This window comes from Physcomitrium patens, chromosome 19 (assembly GCF_059467195.1).
Source record: "Physcomitrium patens ecotype Gransden chromosome 19, ASM5946719v1, whole genome shotgun sequence".
NCBI lineage: Eukaryota > Viridiplantae > Streptophyta > Bryopsida > Funariales > Funariaceae > Physcomitrium > Physcomitrium patens.
The window spans coordinates 9,601,362-9,625,142 of record NC_143428.1 but is presented as its reverse complement, the minus strand read 5'-3'; the positions used below and the strand labels follow the sequence as shown (position 1 = coordinate 9,625,142).

The following is a 23,781-nucleotide window of genomic DNA, read 5'->3' as shown; positions in this document are numbered from 1 at the left end:
TGTATTTTTAATAAAAACCATAGAAGAACTATTCCTACATCTATAGAAGAAGTCAATAATGAAGTTCAAATTCTATGCTAAGAAGTTAAGCAATTGATAAAAAATAAATAAATCAAATTCATAATTGAATGTAAGAATCTTTGATTTTATAAAGATGAAAGAAACAAAGATAAGTATGCTGAAGAAGTTTGATAGAATAAAATCAAAGTTTCAAGGATCTTTACAATTAATGAAGCTCTATCTAAGATTGCATCTTTTCCAATATCCTAATGGATTTATTCAAGTTAGATTCATACATGCACTTCTATCTGAGAGTTCTTTTTTTTAGTTTGTACCTTTGATGGAAAAGGATTCATAACTCTTTTGTCATTTGAATTCATTCTTTGAAGTCTTTATGGTCACATTTGGAGAAAGTAATTGAAAAAAAATAACATAGATTAAATTCCTATTTTTATAAAAAAGATCACATTCAATTATTATATATGCCATAGAATTTCAAAACCTTACTTGTAAAATGGATTAGAATGACAAAGCCTTTATCAATCAATTTTGATATGAATTAAAAGACAATATCAAAGATTTATTATTAAAAATACTAAGAATAGACTTATTAGAACTATTTATTGCTCAAGTCATTACATGCAATAATCAATGCTTTAAAAGACTCTAAGAACAAAGGTTTAATTGAAGAGGTATAAATCAAATCATAACCATAAATTTTAAGTTTTTTGAAGCTTATTCATTTAGACCAAATCTTTGCAAATTGACATGATATGTTTTAAACTTCTTATTAAGCAAGAAAAGATTCAACTTCATCAACAAGAATTATACTTATATTATAAAGAATCTAAACATATTATTCAATATTATCCCAAGAAGCAATATAATCACATAATGAGAAGTATAGTTGTCAAAAAATATGAATTGGAAAAATAATATTTTTAGCTATAGTAGAGACTATGTAGCTAGAATTTTATGTATATCAATGACATGAATTTTGAAGAAAGAAAATCCTCAATATACTCTTGTGTCACTGAAAGGAACTAAAAAGTCTTTTAAAGATGACATAATATTGAACTAGAATGGCTATTGCCAAAAACAAGAAGACTAGAAAGTCTTGAAATAAGACTACGGACTAGATAGGCATTAATGAGAGTGAAGAAGACATCACTTTTGCTTCCATATATACTCTGAAGTGGGAGCTATGTGGTAATGTCCAATAAGACCTCTAAAATGTATTGACTTTGCTAGCCACATGTTTTAACTTATAAGATAAGTTATCTACATATGCACTACATAGTTAGCTTATTCCACATGCTATTACTTAGAGTTAACTTGTCCCACAAACTACCAATACTTGATTAACTTATTAGCAAAGTTTCTATCCTATAAATACATCTCAAGTCAAAACTATGTTTATGAAGCTTTTAAGAAGCTTCTCTAGAAGACTTTATGAATTAATCTATATTTATCTATTTCTACCTAATTATATAAGTAACTATTAGAATAAATGTACATATCTATGATAACATAATACCTAGTAAAGATCTTATTCTCTTCTCAGATTCATCAACTTATTTTACAATAGAATTTTATTTATAATCAATAAATCACAACGTATTTTTCAATTTAGATTTAAGAATCTTAGCTTATTTTATAAATAAAGCTTTTGTTAAAAAATAAAAAAATATCTTTAGTTAGGAAAAATAAATCCATGCATATAAAAATCATAGATAGTCATTTGTTATCTTTTGAAGATGTTACTTATAAAAAAATCTTTTTAATATAATAAATAAAGATCATAATAGTTTAATAATATTCAATGTGATTAAATTTTTTTTAATCTAATTATTTAAGGATTATTTTTGTTAAAAATATATAATCCCAAAATAGGCTAGATTTCTTATAATCTTGATTTTTTTCATAATTTAGCCTCGGATTCTACTAGTCAAGTAAAAATCCATAAGTTCAATATAAATAAATAATTATATGTAGATACAAGAGCTTTCATGTATGTTGCAAAAGAAAGGTCAACTTTTACTATATACACCATACCTATTTTTAATAGAAAAAAGACTTCAATTTGTATTCTAAGCCAATATCAAGATTATCAAGATGTTTTTGAAAAGAAAAATAGACATATTCTTCCAAAAAAAATTTCTATTACTATCTCATCAATCTTTAAGAAGAAGCTCAACTATCATTTAGACCAATCTATAGCTTATCACAAAACAAGTTGGTTGTATTCAAAAAGTATATTGATTAGAATTTAATTAATAATTTCATATGCCATTCTAAATCTCCAATATGAGCTCCTATCTTATTTTAGAAGAAAAAAGATGGATTTATGTAGATATATATAGACTAACAAGGATTCTATAAGATCACTATCAAAAATAGGTATCTTCTATATTTAATTTTAGGCCTTTTTAGCAATTCAAATAAGCAAAGAACTATACAAAAATAGATCTATAAGGAGCATATAATCTAATATGCATTAAAGAAGGAGATAAATAGAAAATTATATTTTAAATTAAGTATGGCTATTTCAAATATAATATTAAAGCTTTTGGACTCATAAATTCATTAATTATTTTTCAACATCTAATATATAATATCTTTTGTGAGTTTTTTTATGATATTTTTGTTTTTTATTTTTAAAATATTTTAATTTATTCAAAGAATATAAAAGAATATAATCTTTATTTTCATCATATATTATAAAAATTAAAACATGCAAGATTATATGCCAAGATGAAAAAGTATGTATTTTATACTATTCAATTTGACTTCCTAAGATACATCATTTCAAGTAATGGTCTTATAATAGAACCTACAAAGGTCTAAATTATGATAGATTTAAAGATCTCAAAAATAGTCATAGATGTGTAATATTTTTTAAAATTTATCAATTATTATTGGATCTTCATCAATTTTTTTTTTCAAGTTGTAAATCCTCTTATATGTTTGATCTATAAAGATATACTTAAATAGGCAAAGAAACTAAAGCATCTTTTGAAGCCTTAAAGACAACATTTATTTTTACACCAATCTTATATTGCATTGATTTTTATAAGGTATTTTTTTATAAAAATAGATGCATTTAATTTTTCTATAAATGTGGTGTTATTAAAAATGAAAGTAGATAATAATCTCTATCCAATAGCTATCTATTCTAAAAAAAATTCAATAGCTAAAATTAACTACAAGATCAATAATAAATAATTTATTGTAATCATAGATATATTTCAAAAATAGCATCATTATCTAGATAGGACTTCTAATTTAGTCACCATACATTCAAATCATAAGAATCATAAGTATTTTATGTCAATTAATGTTTTCAATTGTTATTAAGTCCATTGAAGCATGTTTTTATCAAGATTTGATTCTAAGATCATTTATTAATCCAAAAAATAATAAGATTTATTAGAAGCCCTTTCTAAATATTTTCATCTTATATCCAAAGAACAAGATGTAACTTTTGATTAATAAAGAATAATTCTCTAGAAGCCAAAATATTTTCATCTTTAAGCAATGAAATCAGTATTAACTATTGATTGAATCTTTTTTAAGTAAATTCAATTAAATATATTCTTTGATCTTCTTATTTATGATATCAAAAGTAATTCTTTTACATCTCATGATACTTTGAAGTTTGAATTTAAATATAATTTATTCTATTTTTAAGGATGATTATATATTCCAAAAGATAAAGTATGATTATGTATTCTTTAAGCTTGTTATGACTTTTTAGCAAGTAAATATTTTGGATACAATAAGATTTTAGAACTAATATTGAGAGATTTTTTGTGCCTTTAAATATAAAATACAATTAAAGAATTTTTATAATTATATGACATTTGTTCAAGATCAAAAAAAAAATTTTATCAAACTTATAGACTTCTTTAGTCATTATTTATTTCAAAATAACTATGGTATTTTATTTCTATGGATTTTATTATGGATCTTTTAATCTCAAGTTTTTATGATTTTATAATTATGATAATATATTTTTTTATTAAAATGGTATATTTTATCTTATGTACAAAATCTATCACACATGAAAAAATAACTATGCTTTTTTTTGATAATATCTATTGCTATCATGAATTGCCCAAAGATATTACATCAAATAAAGAAACTCAATTTATATGAAGATTTTAAAGATTTTTTTTTAAGATTCTAAAAGTAGATATAAAGTTATCTTTGACTTTTCATCATCAAATAGATGAACAAATGGAATAAAAAAGCCTATATTTAGAATAATATTTGAGATGTATCATCAATTATCAATAAGATAATTAAGCAATTTTTTTGCCACATGTAGAGTTAACTTATAATAACACAATATATTTTTTTATATAATAAAAATCTTTCTTTGTTAATTATGATTACCATCCATGGCTTGATACTTTTGACTTCTTAAGAGTTGATAATCTTATAAGAGAAGATTTAATAAATTATTTATTTAAGCTATATACAATAATAAAGGCACAATTAAAAGAAACTTAAAAATAATAAAAGACAAATATGGATGCCTATTATAAGGAGCAACCTTAATTCCACATTGGCAACAAGGTGTGGTTATTTCATTATAATATCATGACTAGTCATCTTTGTAACAAGTTGGATTATTATAGGCTTAAACCATTTCCTATTTGTGAAGAAATCAATCAAATTGCTTATTGATTATCTCTATGAAAGTCTATAAAGATCCATTCCATATTCTACGTATTTTTTTTGCAATCATATGAGATAGTGAATATCTCAAAAAGAAGAAAAATACTACATCTTCTTATAAAAGTGGATAATAATTAAGAATTTTAAGTAGAAGAAGAACATATTTTTTCTCAAAGTGATGGCAAGATATAATGCATTTGGTATCACGACCTTGAAAGAGACTTCCAATATTTAGTGATTTTACTAGAGTTAAGAATAATTACTAATAGTATTATAAGTATTTTGTTTAAAAGAAGTTACAAAAGCCTTAACAATGATCAAATAATAGGATAGTTTTTCTTACTTGTAATAGGATATTATTGATGGCTAAGACAACCTATTAAATACTTTATTAATATGTGATCATTACTTCTTATAGAACTCATCTCTAGAAGAAAAATTAATATTATGGATATATATATTTATTCTAATAATTAATTAGATGATATGAATAAGTATTACAAATATTCATATATATGCTAATAAATATGTATCTATATGATTAGGTAGAAATAAGTAAAATTAGATAAAAATAGATTAATTTTAGAATACTTTTAGAGAAGCTTCATAGATGCTGCTTTGATTTCACATGTATTTGTAGTTGATTGGTAGATTAAAAATTTGGTCAATAAATTAACCACATATTGGTAGCTTGCAGAATAAGCTGACTATATGGCGCACATATAAAAAACTTGCCTTGCAAATTAAGATACATATCTTACAAAATCAATACATTTTGGAGGTCCTATAGGACATTGCTAAGTATCTCCTATTTAAGAGTATATATGGAAGCAAGAGTGAAGCCTTTTTCACTCTTATCAATACTTTTCTAGTCTTTAGTCTTGTTTCAAGACTTTCTAGTATTTTTGTTTTTAGCAATAGCCATTCTAATTGAATATTATATCATCTTTGAATAACTTTTTAGTTCTTTTTAATAACACAAGAATATATTGAGGATTTTCTTTCTTGAAGATTCGTGTCCTTGGCAATTTGATAAGAGTACTAATTTACTATTTTTATCTTATTTTAAAAGTAAGTGGATTATTCTACTTCTATTATTATCTTTTAAAGGTTGCAAACTATTCTCTTTTAAACAAACAATCTTATTTTTTAACATTGATCTTTTTTCTTTAAGAGAGTGGATTATTCCTCTTTGTAGAAATTTTTATTTGATATTAGAGGTTGTAGATTATCCTCCTTTAATTTGTTTTTTTGAATTTTTTTGAATTATTTATAAAAAAAAAGATTATAGATGCTACTCTTAGTAGAAGTGAGAATAGATTTGCAACTATTACAGATCTTCATGATCTTGTCAATACTCTAAGAGTAAAAATCTCACATATTTCAAATATGAATTATAGAAGTACTATTTCTAAACCTATGAAAAAACTTTAGAATCTATGGTAAAAAATTGTGTAGTTGAAGGAAGCAAGTAGATCGACCTCACAACCAAATCTAAGGAGTTTTGCTTCTGTAAGTATGATGGAGACAAGGATTAGTATGTATGAAAATTTGATGTAATAAGATCAAAGTTTCAAGGATTTTTGTAATAAGTAAAGCTCTATCTAAGGTTGCATTCCTTGTAATATCCCAATGGATTTACTTAAGTCAGATTTATAGGCACACTTCTATTAAGAAGTATTCTCTCTTAGTTTGCACCTTAAATAGAAAAAAATTTATAACTCTTTTATGATTTGAATTCATTCCTAAAAGTTTTTATGGCCAAATTTAGAAAAAATAATTGACTTGTGCTTATATTGTAGAGAAACTAAATTTACTATTCAACATTATTTAAAAAAATAATATTACTATAAAATGAAAAGTATGGTTGCCAAAGAAGATAATGTGATGAAAAACAAATTTTTTAATTTGGTATATAATCTTGTATCTCTAAGTTTAATTTGGTATATAATCTTGTATCTCTAAGTTTAATTTAAGTTTTATATAATCTTTTATCTCTAAGTTTAATTTTTTAATCTTGTATCTCTAATTTTAATTAAAAATTAAAAATGAAAATTTGGCAAAAAACTTCATATGCTATTCAATTTTTTTTGTAGTAGCTCCTATCTTATTTGTGAAAAAAAAAAAAAAAAAAGAAAAAAAAAAAAGATGATGAATCACTATAGATGTGTGTAAATTATTGATGGCTTAGTAAGATTACCATCAAGAATAGGTATCTTCTACCAATAATATCAAGACTTCTTATTTAATTGAATTAAGTGATTATTTATACAAAGATAGATCTACAACGAGTATACAATCTTATATGTATTAAAAAAAATGAATAAAAGATTATATTTTGAACCAAATATGGCTATTTTTAATACAACGTTATGCCATTTAAACTCATAAGTATACCAATTTCTTTTTAGCATCTAATAAATGATTTTTTTTATATTTTTTAAATAATTTTGTTATTTTTTATTTAGATAATATATTAATTTATTCTAAGAATAAAAAATAGTATGAATTTTATATCTATTGCATATTGTAAAAACTTAGAGATGCAAAATTTTATGTCAAGATAGAAAAGTATATTTTTATACTATTTAATTTGAATTTTTAGAATATATTATTTCAAATAAAGGCTTTATGATAGATCTTAAGAAAGTTCAAACTATCATAGATTAAAAAATTCTAAGAATAAGAAGAAACATCAAATGATTTTTAAAATTTATCAATTATTATTAAATTTTTATTAAAAATATTTCTCAAGTCAAAATTTTACTTATACATTTGAGTTGTAAAGAAAAAAATTTATAGAACAAAGAACCAAATGTAGTTTTTGAAGTTTTAAAGAAAACTTTTATTTTTGTTCTCATCTTCTACTGCATCAACAATTCAAAAGAATCTTTTAGAAAGAAATGCATTAGACTTTGCTTTAAGTATGATATTATCACAAATGTGAAAAGATGACAAAGTTTATTCAATATCATTTCTTTCAAAAAAATTAATTTAACAATTAAAATTAATTACAAGATTTATAAGAAAAAATTCTTAAAATTTTGGATTTATTCTAAGAATAAAAAAATTATCTATAAGGTGCTTCTAATTCAGTAATTATTTATAAAAATCAAAAGAATATAAAATATTTTATATCAATATATATTTTAAATTTTTTTCAAGCCCATTGTTATATTGGGGGACAACCATATAGTGAAAATATGATCAAAAATAAATTTCTAATTAATATCCAATCATCTTAGTTCAATAATAATTCAAGATATTTAAACATGGCTTTTATAAAAGCCTCTTAGTTTATTTTCTTATCTTAATAGCTAGTAAATTAAAGATTGATTAGTAATTTTATCTTTTATACTTTAAAAATTCTTTTACTACCTTAGAAAGGCCATAAATTGATAAAAATAAATTAAAAAAGATAAATAATTAGCATGGTTGATACTAGGATTAAATTGAGGATAAGATTGAGCTAAAAAATTCCAAGAATATGTTAGATTGATATTCAAGGGTCGATCCTTTGTAGAACAAAGCTCGAAATTAAACCTCTAGTCACTAAAATAATCGCTTAGGAAAAAACAGAGAGACATTTGAAGATTTATAATTAGGATTTGGGAGCTAGATTCAAGTTAATTTCAAAGGTGTAAGGCTTATTTTCAAAAGGTTTGAAATGACTTTACAATCATTATTCAAAATCAAGATTTGTATCAATGATTTGGGATTTATGTAATACAATTAGGACTAGCACTCTTGGCTAGTGGGTACAATTGGTTTCACATCTATAGTTCAAAATTTGACATTACTTGATTGATTTGGTATACTAAGTATGTGTTAATGATTGATTTTGTATTAATCTAATAGTAAAATTACAAGATATCTGGATTTTGGTACAAGAGGGTATTAGAAGTTGGTAATTTGGACTTGAATAGGATTTCTATGATATCTGAAGATCTATTAGTGTCACGGACATACTCATGTAAGCTAATAATTACATATATAAATAGATAGAAGTAAGTAAAAATAGATAAAAGTAAATTAATTCTATAGTATTTGATATGGAAGCTTCCTAGAAGCTTCATAGATACTACTTTGACTTTATAGGTATCTTTAATTGACTTTTTGGATTAAAAACGTAGTCAATAAGTTGGCCATGTGCCACACATGTTGTTAGCTTGAAGACCAAGCTAATAATGTGGCCCACACATAGAAAAACTTGCCTTATAAGTCAATGCATGTCTCCTACAAAGTCAACACATATTGGAGGTCCTATAGAACGTTTCCACGTAGTCCCTAGTTAGATAGTATATATAGAGACAAGAGTGAAGCCTTCTTCATTCTTGTCAAGTCCTTTCTTGTTTCCAGTCTAGTTTCAAAAGTCTTCATATTTTCTAATCTTTGGCAATAGCCATTCCAATTTCTCTTTCAATATACATACTTGTTTATTTATATTTTTTTACCTTTCTTTGAGTGAAGGCTCACTTGTTTGAATTACTTTTTCATCAAGTTCTTGTCCTTGACAATTAGTCACATTAAGGTGAAATTTGGCATGGTGTTAGAAGACTTTAATATCTATCTATACATCAATTTTGAGTTGAAGTTAATGGTTGGAGAAAGAAAAATTACTACTAGAATATTTGTATTAACTTTCAAGTTCACAACTAAGTGACATCATTGTAGTTTTTGGATTTTTTCTCACAATCTATAAATTTGAATTGAATTGAATTTTTTTTTAAATATATAGAAGGCTTATAATAGCATTTTTGTGTAAAGATTTGTACCAAGTAGATGGTTAGATTAGAAGTTATAGCTTAGCAAAGCTCATTGATTAAGATTAGAGCTTGCAAAGAAAAACCAAAATTATCTAATTATAAAAGTAATAAGGCAATTGGAGTTTATATATGGTTGAATTTACTAAATAAAGTGTTTTTGAGCACTTTGTACTAGCTTTAAGTACTTTTGAATTAGAATTCGAATTGCATTCTTCTTATATGGATGAAACCTATTAGGATTTCTTGGATATTTGGAAAGCACAACTTCAACTTCTAGAGCCAATACATTCTGAAATAAGACAATATATATTATGACACTATTAGAGCATGTCTTTGTTATGATTTAAATTTAAGATTACTTTTTAATTAAAAAAATAAATTTTTTTTAATGCCTTTTTTAGATGTTCTTATCTTGTGTAAAAAAAAATAAATAAAAATAAAAAATAAATAAAAAAATTGACCAACAAAAAATAATTCTTTTAAAAAAAAATAATTTCATCTCCAAGCAATAAAATTAATGTTAACTATTGATTCAAATTTTTTAATCAAATTCAATCAAATATATTCTTAAATTTTGTTGTTCACTTTATTAAGAATAATTCTTTTAAATCTCATAATATTTTTAAGTTTAAATTAAAGAATAATCTTTTCTATTTCAAAAAAATTAGTATATTCAAAAAGGTGAAGTATAACTAAGTGCTCTATAAACTTGCTACAATTTTTCAACTACAAGACATTTTTCATACATCAAGTTCTTAGAGCTAATATCAAGAGATTTTTAGTAGTCTTAATTGTAGAAGTTAATTAGAAACTTTGTACAATCATATAATATTTATTCTAAATAAAATAAAACTCCTTGTTATTGACAAAAAAAAATATAATATCTAAATATATATTTATATATATATTTAGATGTCAATAAAAAAAATATAATATTTTTTTTCTTTAAATATTTATTAAATTTATTATATTTTTATGTTTATAATTTTATTTATTTGTTTATGTGTATGTATGTATGTATGTATATATATCTATATATATATATATATATATATATATATATAGATATATATATATATATATGTGTGTGTGTATGTAAATTTTAGATCTATCTATTTAACTAATTTTAATAAAAAAATATCTACTTAAAATTATTTTCATACTAATATCATTTTCATATAATGTATCTTATAACTTATGTAACTTTTGTCTTCTATTCAAGAGGTTTCATGTAAAATTTTAATAAGGAATAGGCAATGAAAAATATTTGCACCCAAATCCTTTTGATTTAGACTCTTTCTTGCCTAATTTTTCTATTATATTTTGTGAACTTTAAAAACAAGCAATTTAAACAATTTTTTCTTATCTTATATTTAGTTTAATCAGTTATTGTAAATACAATGTGTAAAATGATGCTTTTCAATATTTTTGTTTTATTGGATGTAGTCTCTTTAATACTTGATCCATCCTATTGTTTTTTGTGAAATTTGGTTTAATGCAATATTAATATTAAAATAAGATAACAAGTTTGTTTCACTTTATTCCTTCAATGTTTAATTTCTCAATTGTAGAATCTTTAAAACTCATTTTGTGCAACTTCCATCTACCATTGCCTCTATGATTATTGTTTAAACATATAAATCTATGTTGGCTAGTCAAACAACTTGCATATTCTTTTAAAAGCATGTGAACATTGTACTCATAACTCTTGGAGGCTGGGTTTCATGCATTACATATTGCAATAACCAAACTGGGGTTGAACATCTGATATAGCCAACAACCCAAATGCTTCAAGTTTAAAGAACACTGTGCACAAAGTATCAGAGAATCACTACGCAGAAGTGAACTTTGCAAATACCATAGTAAAAGAAAAATAGGTCACAGCACATGGATCAAACTCCGATCGAGCATCGTCAAAACTTAAACTGAACAACTCCTTGTCTTCTGCACTGCTTCAAATCTTGGAGATACCTCGCAACTTACAATTATTTCCACTAGTTTTCCGCAAAAGTACATATAACGGTAGGCATATAGGTTACCCTGTCCATGAGGAATGTCTGTACTCCTCAGACTCTTTAAAATCCTGCTAGGAAAGACCTTGAAACCAAATTGGAGGATTGACATACTCTCCTCCGAGAACCTGATCTGACACGCACTGATCGATGAATGAAAACGGTCTAGAGGGTGATGTTTTGCCGTGTGAGATCAGCGCATGGTTGGGGCACGACGAAGAAGTATGATCCTGACACCCATGAGCAGTTCCAGACATTTTTTGTTGATCTAACGTCAAGGGCTATGGTTTTTAGATGAATGTGACGAAATGGAGACTCTGGTAGTCCCTGCAAGATACCTGCTTGTGTTATGTTTTCGCCCACAATGTTTTTGATCACAATGTTTTCAATCACTGGATAGGCGGTTCGGTTCCAATTATCATCAGGATGTTGTCCGTAGTTAGCCATGAAAGCCACTGCAGTCTTGACCGAGTGGAGAAGTAGGTTATGCACTGCGACGTGTTTAATGTATCCTCCACGTCCTGGTGAGGTTTTGAAGCGCACTCCCCATCTAGCACCATACAACACCATGTCGTCAACCTGCAAATAAAAGGGGTAAGTTGAAGCAGTTCAATCACGTGTTCGATAAATGAAGTATTTCTGAAATCAGTGACGGTAAACACCGACCTTGACGTTGGAAATACCACCGGACATCTCGCTGCCAAACGAAACCCCAGCGTGGATGCCAAATGTTTTTGATGCCGAAACTATGCGTCGAATCTGAATGTGCTTGCTGGGCATCCCGTAGGATATTCCATATTGATCCCATCCACTCTTAATTGAAATTGCGTCATCACCAACACTGATATAGCAATCCTCAATACAAACATGTTGGCTTGAGTCTGCAGAATGAGCCCAACAAAAAATTACTCATCATTCGTAAGTACTGTCCAGCAGTCACTTCAAATAACTTCCATGCAACCTGTGAAAACATTGGCAGTCTACCACGCAAGGAGGGTGAGTCGGCAATGTTTGACGCACATCAAGGGACGTAGTTCCAACTCTAATCGTCACATTGACCAGTAATCCATGGGTTAAACGCAATCCAGGGACTGCTTTGAACATACCACCGAACCTTTCTCTAACATTCTTATGACATAATTCCTCCTGGTGATTTGTTAATAATGGTACCTGGATCGATACCATCCGTGTTCGGAGAATCGTTTGGATTCAAGACAGTCAGGTTTTTGATTACCACATTCCTGGGGAATCAACCACAGTATTCATTTAAATTGAATTCTACCCTTTTCAATCACGCTTACGCTTTTAGACACCAAACCTGCCTCCCGTCAAAATATTGACTTGTGCTAATTCTCTGCCCAGACGATATCCAAAAAGAGTATCCTAGAAATAAACAAATAATCTAACAGGCTTTCTACTTCTACGAGCCATAAATTGCTAATCTTACAGTGAAACACACTTAGTCCATGTAAATAGTATAATCGTCCGGGAAAAGAACGGAATGCAAATTCTCCTGATCAAAGCATTTAAACTTCAAACCACATTCACAAAGAGCATAGGAGAACTTATCCTGGTTGATATCACTACTTGCAATACACTGGATGAATGGTCCAGGACGGAGAGTTTTGAAAAGTGAGGTTAAAGATTAGAATGTCTTGCGATCCGATGAGCTCCAGCACATGACTCCGAGAGTAATCTAGTGTTTTGTTGCGAAAAGCCTTCCACCAAACCCCTCCTTGTCCATCAATCGTCCCATTTTCACCTGAAAGCAACTTCCAGCTCTTATGAGAACCTGAAAGACTGTCTGCGAGAGTAAAGGCCCTCAAGCCCTTCCAAAAGACCACTAGTTCCACACTTGTCTACCCGATAGAAAGCGGTCAAGTTGAAGATTGGCACATTGGAAGCAGAAACTAGGGCTTAGCAATGTACCCGTGATGGTAACATCTTCAAGATTATCGCCATTGATGAGGCTACTGTATCTTGCACCCGGCAGTTCACGACCCCGACCATATGAAGGCAACTCTGGAATGATTGGGTAATCGTTGAAGTCCTACACAGTTTTGGTCTGTAAGCTCATTTGCATGCCTGTCAAACTATTGGGAAGATTTTGCAATGTCACTACAGCAAAAATCTTATGCATTCAGCTGAACAAAGATTTCTGGTGCAAGTTGCACACCTCGGATCCAAGGATATTCGCCCCGTTTTCTAGGAATAACGTGAGGTGACTGATCAGATTGATACTTCCTGTGAGCCAACGTCCAGCAGGAATGGTCAATTGCGCTCCGTCACTGTCGGCGTTGCTATGAAGGTACTGTAACGCGTTCTCAAATGCCTTCGTGTTCAGTGTCTTGCCATCTCCTACTGCTCCAAAGTCGGTTATAGAAACTCTCAGAGGACGTGGTTTCCCGACGTTGACAATGTGAGCACAGCTCTGCTTTGACTGGCAGACCACAATGGCATCTATCTCAGTCTCGATTACATTAACGGCAATAACATCTGTGTGCAGTGTGCCGAGTACAACTAACCATATGCAGCAACGTGGGTTGATAAGGTGTACAAAATTTCATATCTCAAAATGAAACTACGGAGACCCAGCACAGATGCGATTTGGAATACATCAGTCGTTTGCAACTTGAATCCGAGCAAACAGTTACAATGACTTTGCAAGATAGTTCTAACCTTCGTACCTCCTTCAATACACACCATCAAGCGATAAATAAGCAATGTGCTAACAGTTCTAACACCCGAAAAATGAAAACCGAAAATTTGAGCTCCGTGCAAAGATCTAGCAAATGGGAATCTCTCTTACAGTGTGGTGTCCGAAGAAGCTCGTGTGCAAATCCATGGGACTCATGACGCCCCCAATACCATCTGGTTGCGAGAATCCTTCGGCCAGTGAGTGGTCGACTATGCATGTGGGCCAAAACTTTTCAGGTCCTACGCAGCTCAATAGGAAAAGGAGAAACCGGAGGCTCTGGTAGCTGTACCGCCTTATCATTGCACCTTTCCAAGAATGAAATACCACCAACTGAGAATATCAATTCCTGCAAAGGCACCTCTCCTGCGCATTAACAATCTGTCCTTATGTCTCGAATCTGCTCAAGCTCTTGGTTTCCGATCCAGCTGCTGAAAAACGCGACAGTGTGACGTGGAGCAGTGCAGACTCCTTGCAAACGAGACCTACAAATTGAATTGACTGAACGCTACCTCGACAACGCACATCCACGAACCTCTCTCATCACACAAAACGACGTTCCCACAGCATTGCAATTACACACCGCAACACTAGATGACTATGTGTCCAGATTTCACATGAAGGACAAACTCTATATATAAAAATGGCATTGCAGTGGACAAGTAAGAACCTCCCAGCCTCGTATGTCGCCATCAGCGTCAACTTCGGGGATGCGTAGACCATCTTCTGACCAGTCGAACATTCATCTGGTGCACGAAGCACCAAGATCGTGATCAGAACCACAAAATCGGCGAAAATGCAGAATGGATTGGCACAAATTCCAACGTCTGCGACACTCAACACATCGACGTTGAGCCTTTTAGGTGCAGAATCTGTCATTAAACGTGTGGTTTTCAACACTGGGTTTGTTGATGAATGACATCTTTCAACGAAAGAAAGAAAAATATGTATACATTTATATATATATATATATATATATATATATATGTATATATAATTTTATTTATATACATTCACACGATAAAATACAAATACAGAAACAGACCCGACTCTTAGAAATGTGAAATGAAGGGTTGTGTGCATGAATTTCTGAGACAGCTCATTGTTGATTTGATGATAAGAATATGTTCATGGGGATGTGTGAATGGTGAGCTCCATCACAAGACATTTTGTGATTATGAAACTATTCAATTGTATCAGCATTCGACCATGTGCAGGACAATTAAATAAGAATTGTGTGATTGTACACACAATATTCTTCAAATGATTTCCATATTTTGGATTTACTCAAAATTACTAATTTCTTTTTATTTCTATATAAATAAATTCTTTCTAAAAATTCAGAGAAAATTATTTTACACGTTTTAAAAAACTTTATTGTGGAACCTATAACTTTTATCAAATCATGAAGATTATATTTTTAATAATACTTCTACCAACAAAAATAATCAAAAGTATTTTTTACTAGTGTCTTTTTTTAAAATAATTCAAATATATATAGATAAATAATTTTTTATTATATAATTTAAATAAAATTTAATATTTTTTTGTAGCTTAATGTGAATAATCAAGAGTATTAGTAATTTTTATAGTATCATTTTTAATAATTAGAATTTTTTATAGATTAATATTATTTTAGAAATATAAAATTCTAATGTACTTTAAAACATTTTATTATAGATGGTTGTAATAGTAATTATAAAATAGTATCATTTAAATAAAATATATCAATAATAAGAATATAATATCAAATTATATATTAAGAGCCAATTTAAAGAATTACAAATTTAGAATTTCATTAAAATAATTAGATTTTTTTTTTAGTTTATATATATATATATATATATATATATATATATAGTATGCTAGATAATGTAAAGACTTAAACTTAATTCTTTAAGTTTAATTTAATATTTTTTATATCAAATTAGAAATAAAAATTATAAAAATATTTAGTATAGACATACATAATGAAATCTTCTAAACTCAAATTAAAGTTTATTTTTATTTTTAAAATGAGTTCTAAAATTATTCAAATAATTTAAAGAAGTTTTTTCTTGATTCTATTCAAATTTAATAAATTGTTTCTTTAAACTTGAAATATTGAAAGTAAATTTTGATTCAAATATTTTAAAAAATCTACCTTATTATAACATGTGAGTTATTTCTATATTAAATTAATGGTTAAATAATAATAATAATAATAATAATAATAATAATAAAATAATATTATTATTAAGAATCAACTTATTTTTAATTGATACATGATTCCTTTATTAAATATTTTATAGTGTGAAGTGAAGAAATCTTTATACGTAGGGGATAAAGTGAGAGGCTTCAATTTTTAAATCCTTCAATTAGTAGGGACAAAGAAGCTTCACTTAATTGACTTTATATTTAGAAAAATTAACCTTTATACCTTTAAAAGAAAAAATGAAATAGAATGCATGTTTTTGTTTAGTTTTTTATTCAAATTGCTTTAATCCAATTTGATTTTATTCATACATCTTTAAGTGATTATTATTGTAAATATTGCTTATGCTTCAAATAATCTAATCCATACATTAATTCTATTCAAGTTTAAAGTAAATTCAAAACTTTTCATGTTAATATTTAAATTATTTAAGAAATAATAATGTATTTGAACCTAAAATAAGTAATTTAACTATTTTTAATATCTATCTAAAATGTTTATAATACAAAGTAGAAACTTCTTAAAATTGAAATAAAAAATAACTATAAATATAAAGTAAAGAATTTAAAATATTGCAATACAATATAATTTAATTATCATCAAAACCACATAATAGTGCTTAAAAGTATAAACATTTTAGAATAATAATTATAGTAATATTAAAAGAGTTTTAAGATGAAGTAATAGCAACATTTAAATTAATGTGATTTTTTTTTAGTATAATTAAATGCTCATTGAATAAACAATATGAATATTCTAACATGTGTGTATTTTATATCAGTAATAAATTGGAATATTTGTATATATATATATATATATAGTAATGAAATTGTTAAATTGATCCAAGTATTTACTATATTTTTCTAGCCATCCTAACCATTATTGAAACCCTCTTCACTATCGGATCCACATTGGTCAAGAATCAATAGAAAAATGGTTGAATCCTCAACCAATGATGTTAGGTGTATTGATTTAGTAAATGCCTAGGTCACTTTATCAATCCCCTATATATATATATATATATATATATATTGCAATAATTACAAGATAAAACTATTGCCATGTATTGGTTGCATCAGCAAAAAAATTGAAATAAATATGTAAAACTAAGTTTTAAAACTAATTAATATAAATGTACATATTATTTGTACAAAGTATATTATATTTGGAAACAGCCAGGGCCGTTCCTTCCAGACACGACTCGAAGCTGCCCCGTCAGCGCCCCCTGCTTCACAAGGTTCTAGACCCTTCGTCACCGGCCCACCCGGTCAGCTTCTGGATTGTTCCTTCCTTCCAGCAGGTTCCCCAATGCTACACCCTCGTTCATCCCTCCACTATAAAGTCTCCTCAGGGTGACGACAACCGGTCGTAACGACATCACCCGTCATTTCTGAGCTACACAGTAGCATCACTCTCATCTCACTCCGGCGATTGCTTCTTCGCGAGATTGTTTAGCCTTTTGCATTGTGCAGAGGCTCTTGGTTATTGTACATCTCGATTGTCTTTGTGTGTAGTTTTGTGTGGATCTTCAGTTGTTGGAGAGGTTTTTAGTGCGTGTGGTGGCTCTCGGTGTAGAATTTTGTAGCGCTATGGCATTGGCACACTTCTTCGGGCGACGCAACAGCTTTTTTGATTTTCCGGATCCGTTCGACGCTATGGTGAGCATCATGGATCACTCGCCAGCTAGTTCGTTCATGCGAGATGCTCATGCGATGGCGAGCACCAATGTGGATTGGAAGGAGACTCCGACCGAGCATGTGTTTGTGGCTGACCTCCCGGGGTTGAAGAAAGAGGAAATCAAAGTGCAGATCGAGGATGGAAATATGCTGACCATCAGTGGACAACGGATTAGGGAGGATGTGCAATCGACAGATACTTGGCACAGAGCGGAGCGGAGTAGTGGTCAGTTCAAGCGCAGGTTCAGGCTACCAGAGGGCACTAACCTTGATCGTGTCTCGGCAAAGATGGAGAACGGCGTGCTTGCTGTCACGGTGCCTAAAGTCGAGGCAGAGAGGGAGAACAACCTTCGAAGCATTGAGATTGACGGCAACGAGGGAGAACAACCGCTTGCAACTGATCAAAATTCTGGCGACAATGTTGTGACAGCAGCGACTACGGAAAATGGTAAATAGACGCATCGAAGTCGAGTACTTCCCAGCTGAAAGTGAATAGAGAAGTTTTCTAATAACGAGGGAAGACGTCAAAAATCCTCCTCCCTCAATGCCATCCAATGAACCGCGATCTTTAGAGGTTTACAGGATTCTAGTAATTAACATGAGTGGCTGTAACTGGTGGGTTTGATCCTGCTCAATCCTTACAAATCTTGTAATTAGTGTATCACCTCATTCTCACAAAAACACAAATATTCTCTATACAAAATTTAACACTATTAATATAGAAAAACCTTGCAACATTTCCCTAACTACAATGATTGTCACTTTAGTATGCGGAAGACACATATGCTTACCAACTACCCTTGCATTCAAATCAGTAGCCAACATCCAAGTATTCAAATTGGGATTTATAAGTGCAAAAGCCTCTGAACCTACACTAGACTTTACTGTGCGGTGATCACATCATAATCATCAACAAGTGAACTATGTCCACCCTCGCACAAATGCCACGAAAATGAAAATCACTAAAATGCCCTTGAAATACTGAAAAACACTACCACTTAAAATCATTCGTTTGATGAGACGATGAAAAACTAAACCGCCACATATCATCAGACAACTTTATGAGATAAAGCAATAAATTCATGAGTGGAACAGCATAAACTTACTGGAAGTACCCTCATCACTATATCACAACTTCTGAATAAATTCCTACACGTTCGCTCTCTTCGAATTACAAATCTATTGCTCCTCACTAAACTAGCCTCAACCTATCGTTTTATAAATTCCCCTCAAACCTAGAGCTAAATTGGAGCAGCATCAACCATTTCGTACTCAAATCTGCTGCGCCATCGCCGAGGAAGCAAGCATTGGCCACCCCACCGCTGCTGCATGTAAACCAAGATAGCCAGAAGAAGAATGACAGAAGGAATGAGAATATCCGACGTAATGGAGTAGAAATCCCACTCAGGATTGGCATACATATACATGTTGGGGGCAGCGGGAATGAATTTGAACATCCGACAGAGGTCGTAGATGTGCGGCAGCGAACGCACAAGAGCCATTCCGAAGTAGAAGGGCCGTGATAATGGGGCTTGCTCTTTAGCACCCCACAGAATGTTTCCAACTACTTGAGGGAAAAGGTGGAAATCCAACAGGAGGCCACCGTAGGCCTTGATAGCCCACCACAGTCCACCATCATTTCCCGTCCACAAAAACTCGGGCTCATTGGGTCTAAAACCAAACAAAGCGTGGAACAAAACCGAGATGAGCCCACCCACGATATACAGAGGAAGAATAACGTATAGCACACGTCTCTCTTGGACGGCTGCTGCCAAATCGCCAGTAGCCCTTGCCTTGATCCTCGCTTTCATCACGAGCTGCAGCAGTCGAAGTTGGAGCAGCATGGCAGCCATAGTTATAAGACGAACGACGACTTCGTTCACTTCCGGCCACCCAGCAGTCCTTCCCACCACTCTGTAGTCATTCTTCTTCTTCTGGAACAGAGCCTCGAAGTTTAGAATCAAGGGAATCATGTGCGCCAGGCTGAGAAGCAGCAACATGGAGGTTGAGATGTAAAGCAATGTTTCGGGATACTTTTTGCTGTAAACCAGTTGCAATATGATAAACACGACAGTGAGGGAGAGCATGACAACGCTTATCACGATTTCAAGGTCCACACGCCACACGTTCTCCTCTGTCTGAATGCGCACATTCCCAGAAAATGTTTCTTGCTTGAAGTAGAGTGGATCAGAAGGAATGCGTAGGCTCTTCACAGTGCCCTTGAGAACTTCCGTAGACTCAGTCGGTGGCAACTGGACGATGATGGAGACTTCACAATCTTTCTCATTCTCTAATCCCTGCAGCTGCTTCATCTTCAAATCCACCCTTCGACACGCGATCAAACAGAGCTTCCCAGTGCCAGAGTCATATATGCCCTCCGCCGCCATCGTCGAATCGAAAGTCCTCTCGTTTCCAATTTGATAGAAAATGGAATAACTTACATTTATTATCCCTTGATTGCCTAACCCAGTCACATTTCCGGATGTGCCATGTAACTGCCCATATGTTCTAAATTGATCGCCGACTGTAAAGAGATTCAAGTTCACAAAAGTGCTCCCAAGCGTGAGACCCTTTGACCCATCTTTCACACCATGGAACTCAATATCACGCCAACTGGCACCACTGGGGTAACTGCTGGAAGACTTCTTATCATCCAAGTCACAAAGTTTCATTGCAGTGGCAACCTTCGTGTACTTATACTCCGGCGGATTTTTGACGCTCGTGAATCTTGTAAATTGCAGTCCCGATTGGATCTGCCTGAAGCGGATTTGGAGGAAATAAGATGGATCATCCTGTGTGCGGAGGCTTTTGATGCTACCTATCACCGAGGATCTCTGCGACACCGTGAAGGTCAACGGGAATTGCATTGACACCACAATCCGACAATCTTCCGTTCCTGTTCCCAGCGATAATGCAAATAAATGAACTCAGTGTACAATCGCGTGGAATAAAATGAAAGGCAGCCTGAGACGTTGTTGCCGGTCAAGCCATCAAACAAAACAATCAGAAAAGAATACATAGAATTATCTTGTGAAGCTAAGGCGGAGGCAGTCACTGACCATAGAGACGGCAGGCAATCATGCACAGCCTGCCGGTCCTTGAGTCCCAGGTGCCTTCTGCAATCAGCATTCCATCTGAAGCGGTGGGATCCGCAAAAGGGTCGATGGGCGATGGAAAATTTGTGACAACTAGAATTCCTTGAATACGATCGCCATTGCAGCGAACTCTGTGGAATCTCAGAGACGAGGTGTTGCCAGCCATACCCTTCCCCACTTCCGCAAAAGGACCACAATTCGCGCCCTCACATGCTGGATTCCAATCCAATTCAAATGCCTGAGAAAACCATGCCTGGTAAGAAGACGCCCATCCACCATTGCAAACCTTCTCCTCGTGCCACAGCTTTCCACTACTAACATCCGGTTCCAACTTGCTACACTCGATCTGAAGAGTAGAATTCATCGTGTACTGGAACGGCCCATCAATGATGGAGTGGATCGAAACGGGATCGAAGTACACCGGGTCACTGGATTCAGCGATGCTAGACAAAGACCCGAGAGCGGAAACTCGGTGGATGGTCCTAGGCGAAGGGTATGTCAAATTGAGCTTGTACTTGCAAACGGAGCCAATACACCCAACAACGCAAAGATCCCCTGTTCCTTCGTGAAACGTCCCCTGGCCAACGATCGTCACATCTCCCGTGGAAGCCATCTGAGGCTTTCCCCTGCCTCCCCCCCGTAACCCCACCGACGAGTACTTCGGCCAAAACCCTAGAGTTACCATGACAGTCACCCCGAACACATTGCGGGAATCTGTTAAGTCGGATTTCATTACCACAAGACGCACGCCTTGCACCTGGTTATTGTCGGACACACTCTCCGACTTGGTGAGTAAAACATGCGGCCCTTGCATGAAGGTGCCGGCCATAATGCGCAGGCTTTTCGCAATTCGCAGTTCAACTGCGGGGATTTCATCGTCTTTGATGCTATTCTTCCATGTGGTATCCACGGGGTAGCTAGGACAGACACTCTCCTCATCTAAGGCCAACACAACTGACCCCAAGTGCAACAAGAGCACTAAACTCACCGACGCGATTACCCAGTTCCACTGACGCTGCTCCGCCATGGCTCCCATGCGATGTCTCACACATCCGAGACCACGAACTCCCAACCTTGATCAAACCATTAGGAAAGCCCGAAACCCCAAAAAACCTTAAAGCTCCAGCATTTATGCATCTATCACATGTAACCCTAGCTCTGACCGACACTGTAGCTCCTCTGCCTAGTCAGCCCCTCGCCTTCTCCAATCGAAATTTCCCGACTTACCACCGAGTGATGCTAATCATCAATCATGCACTCCATGAATCGCAACCATTGGCAGCAGCTCTATACCATTTTCTAAGTGACTTCAGACTGCCCAGTCCAATAATGCGCACCTCCTACATGCGTCGTGGCAGCTTCGAACTTCCGACATGTGCGCTACACATAGTCGGTCGCCGTGCGAGTGGCGCTTGTAGTAGCTCCTCCCAGGAAACGCGGAACAGTAGGCTGCCGAAAACTGAGGTAAATAAGTAGGTGAGTAGCTAACCTCATCAAAACTTCCCTTGAATGAGATCCTTCGTCCTGCCTCACCAGTCGTTGCCGCTACTCCACGTGCAAAGGTACATACCTGGAGGTGCGCAATTCGGTATTGTAAGAGGAGGAAGAAGTTTCAACTGCACCGAAGAACACAGTAGTTTCCGGTCGTTGGAGTGACAAATTTAGTTTAGAATAGTTATGTGGACTTTTTTGCCTTCCTTGCTGCACTGGTTTTGCACTCGGATGTCAAATTCTCCAATGCTGCTCACAGTATCATGAGAGATTTGAGACTGCTTCTGAAGGTGAAGGGGCGGTACAGCTCTTAAGCAGGATTAGAGTGAAGATGTTAGATCATCTTCACCCACCAGTAAAACTACTAGTGTTCTTCGGTGCAGTTGAAACTTACAGTAAGATGTTAGATCATCTTACAGTAAGATGTTAGATCATCTTCACCCACCAGCACTAATTAACATTGGCAAATGGCATTGGTGTCAATTGGACTACATGCAATAGATAGTGAAGTCACAAGCTCAATCCACTCACTTTTAATGAATATCCATACTTGAAAAATATCCATGGAAAAAATATATGTTGAAATATCACAAATATCCATGTATTCTTGATAATATCAAATATACCTCTCAAATATGTTGAAATATCAAGAATATCCATGTATTCTTAATAATAGCAAATACATCTCTTAGATTTGTGATAATAGCAAATATAACCCTCATTGATGACAAGTTATCAGTGACATTTCTTGTTTAGTCACCATCTTGGGGCCCATACGTGTCCTATGATTATTTAATTAGTTGTCATCTAGGCCCATCTTTGACTCTTAAATTCTATATTTGAGAAGTAATTGTTGACTTTTGTACAACCTATTACAACTCCATTAATGGTCATGATGCCAATGACCCCTACTATACAAAAATGAAAGAATGGGCCTATCAAGGGCATGAACCTTAAAGGAAAAGAATCTCAATACACTCTTGTGTCACTTGAAAAGATTAAAAAATCATTCAAAGATGGTAATATATTGAATGAGAATGTCTATTGTCAAAGATAATAAGACTAGATAATCTTGAAACAAGACTAAAGACTTAAAAAGTATTGACAAGAGTGAAAAAGGCTTAACTCTTACCTCCATATATATTCTCTAACTAGAAGCTAAGAAACAA

The 23,781-nt window shown here is 32.2% G+C and overlaps 3 protein-coding genes across 4 annotated transcripts; 1 reads left to right on the top strand and 2 right to left on the bottom strand.

The window, feature by feature from the left end:
- Positions 1-11,291: 11,291 nt before the first annotated feature.
- Positions 11,292-14,788, bottom strand: LOC112295912 (putative polygalacturonase). 2 transcript variants are annotated; one of them, XM_024547949.3, is made up of 7 exons: positions 14,271-14,788; positions 13,638-13,901; positions 13,391-13,511; positions 13,049-13,223; positions 12,632-12,702; positions 12,128-12,342; positions 11,292-12,040 (listed from the first exon to the last, which is right to left on the bottom strand). In XM_024547949.3, the coding sequence occupies exons 1-7, from the start codon at positions 14,457-14,459 to the stop codon at positions 11,627-11,629; spliced, it is 1,449 nt and encodes a 482-aa protein (XP_024403717.1). In that variant the 5' UTR covers positions 14,460-14,788; the 3' UTR covers positions 11,292-11,626. The 2 variants fall into 2 exon arrangements, with proteins under 2 accessions (XP_024403717.1, XP_090100947.1); XM_090244821.1 differs by having other exon boundaries at positions 11,292-12,011.
- A 2,936-nt stretch (positions 14,789-17,724) lies between these two features.
- Positions 17,725-18,778, top strand: LOC112295995 (16.9 kDa class I heat shock protein 3). The gene has a single exon (XM_024548074.3). The coding sequence runs from the start codon at positions 17,940-17,942 to the stop codon at positions 18,480-18,482; it is 543 nt and encodes a 180-aa protein (XP_024403842.1). The 5' UTR covers positions 17,725-17,939; the 3' UTR covers positions 18,483-18,778.
- Positions 18,779-19,052: 274 nt separating this feature from the next.
- On the bottom strand, positions 19,053-22,579 carry LOC112295994 (uncharacterized). The gene is made up of 2 exons (XM_024548073.3): positions 21,086-22,579; positions 19,053-20,922 (listed from the first exon to the last, which is right to left on the bottom strand). Exons 1-2 carry the CDS (start codon positions 22,155-22,157, stop codon positions 19,268-19,270), a joined length of 2,727 nt encoding a protein of 908 aa, XP_024403841.1. The 5' UTR covers positions 22,158-22,579; the 3' UTR covers positions 19,053-19,267.
- Between the last annotated feature and the right edge of the window lie 1,202 nt (positions 22,580-23,781).

What these genes read in the sequence shown, in the direction of transcription:
- LOC112295912 (XM_024547949.3), bottom strand. Translation starts at nt 14,459, where the DNA reads ATGATAAGGCGGTACAGCTACCAGAGCCTCCGGTTTCTCCTTTTCCTA. An exon ending in CACGGATGGTATCGATCCAG is followed by an intron (nt 12,343 to 12,631) that starts GTACCATTATTA and finishes CTCATTCTGCAG; the next exon opens with ACTCAAGCCAACATGTTTGT. An exon ending in GTGGTATTTCCAACGTCAAG is followed by an intron (nt 12,041 to 12,127) that starts GTCGGTGTTTAC and finishes TTTTATTTGCAG; the next exon opens with GTTGACGACATGGTGTTGTA.
- LOC112295995 (XM_024548074.3), top strand. Translation starts at nt 17,940, where the DNA reads ATGGCATTGGCACACTTCTTCGGGCGACGCAACAGCTTTTTTGATTTT.
- LOC112295994 (XM_024548073.3), bottom strand. Translation starts at nt 22,157, where the DNA reads ATGGGAGCCATGGCGGAGCAGCGTCAGTGGAACTGGGTAATCGCGTCG. An exon ending in GATTGCCTGCCGTCTCTATG is followed by an intron (nt 20,923 to 21,085) that starts GTCAGTGACTGC and finishes CGCTGGGAACAG; the next exon opens with GAACGGAAGATTGTCGGATT.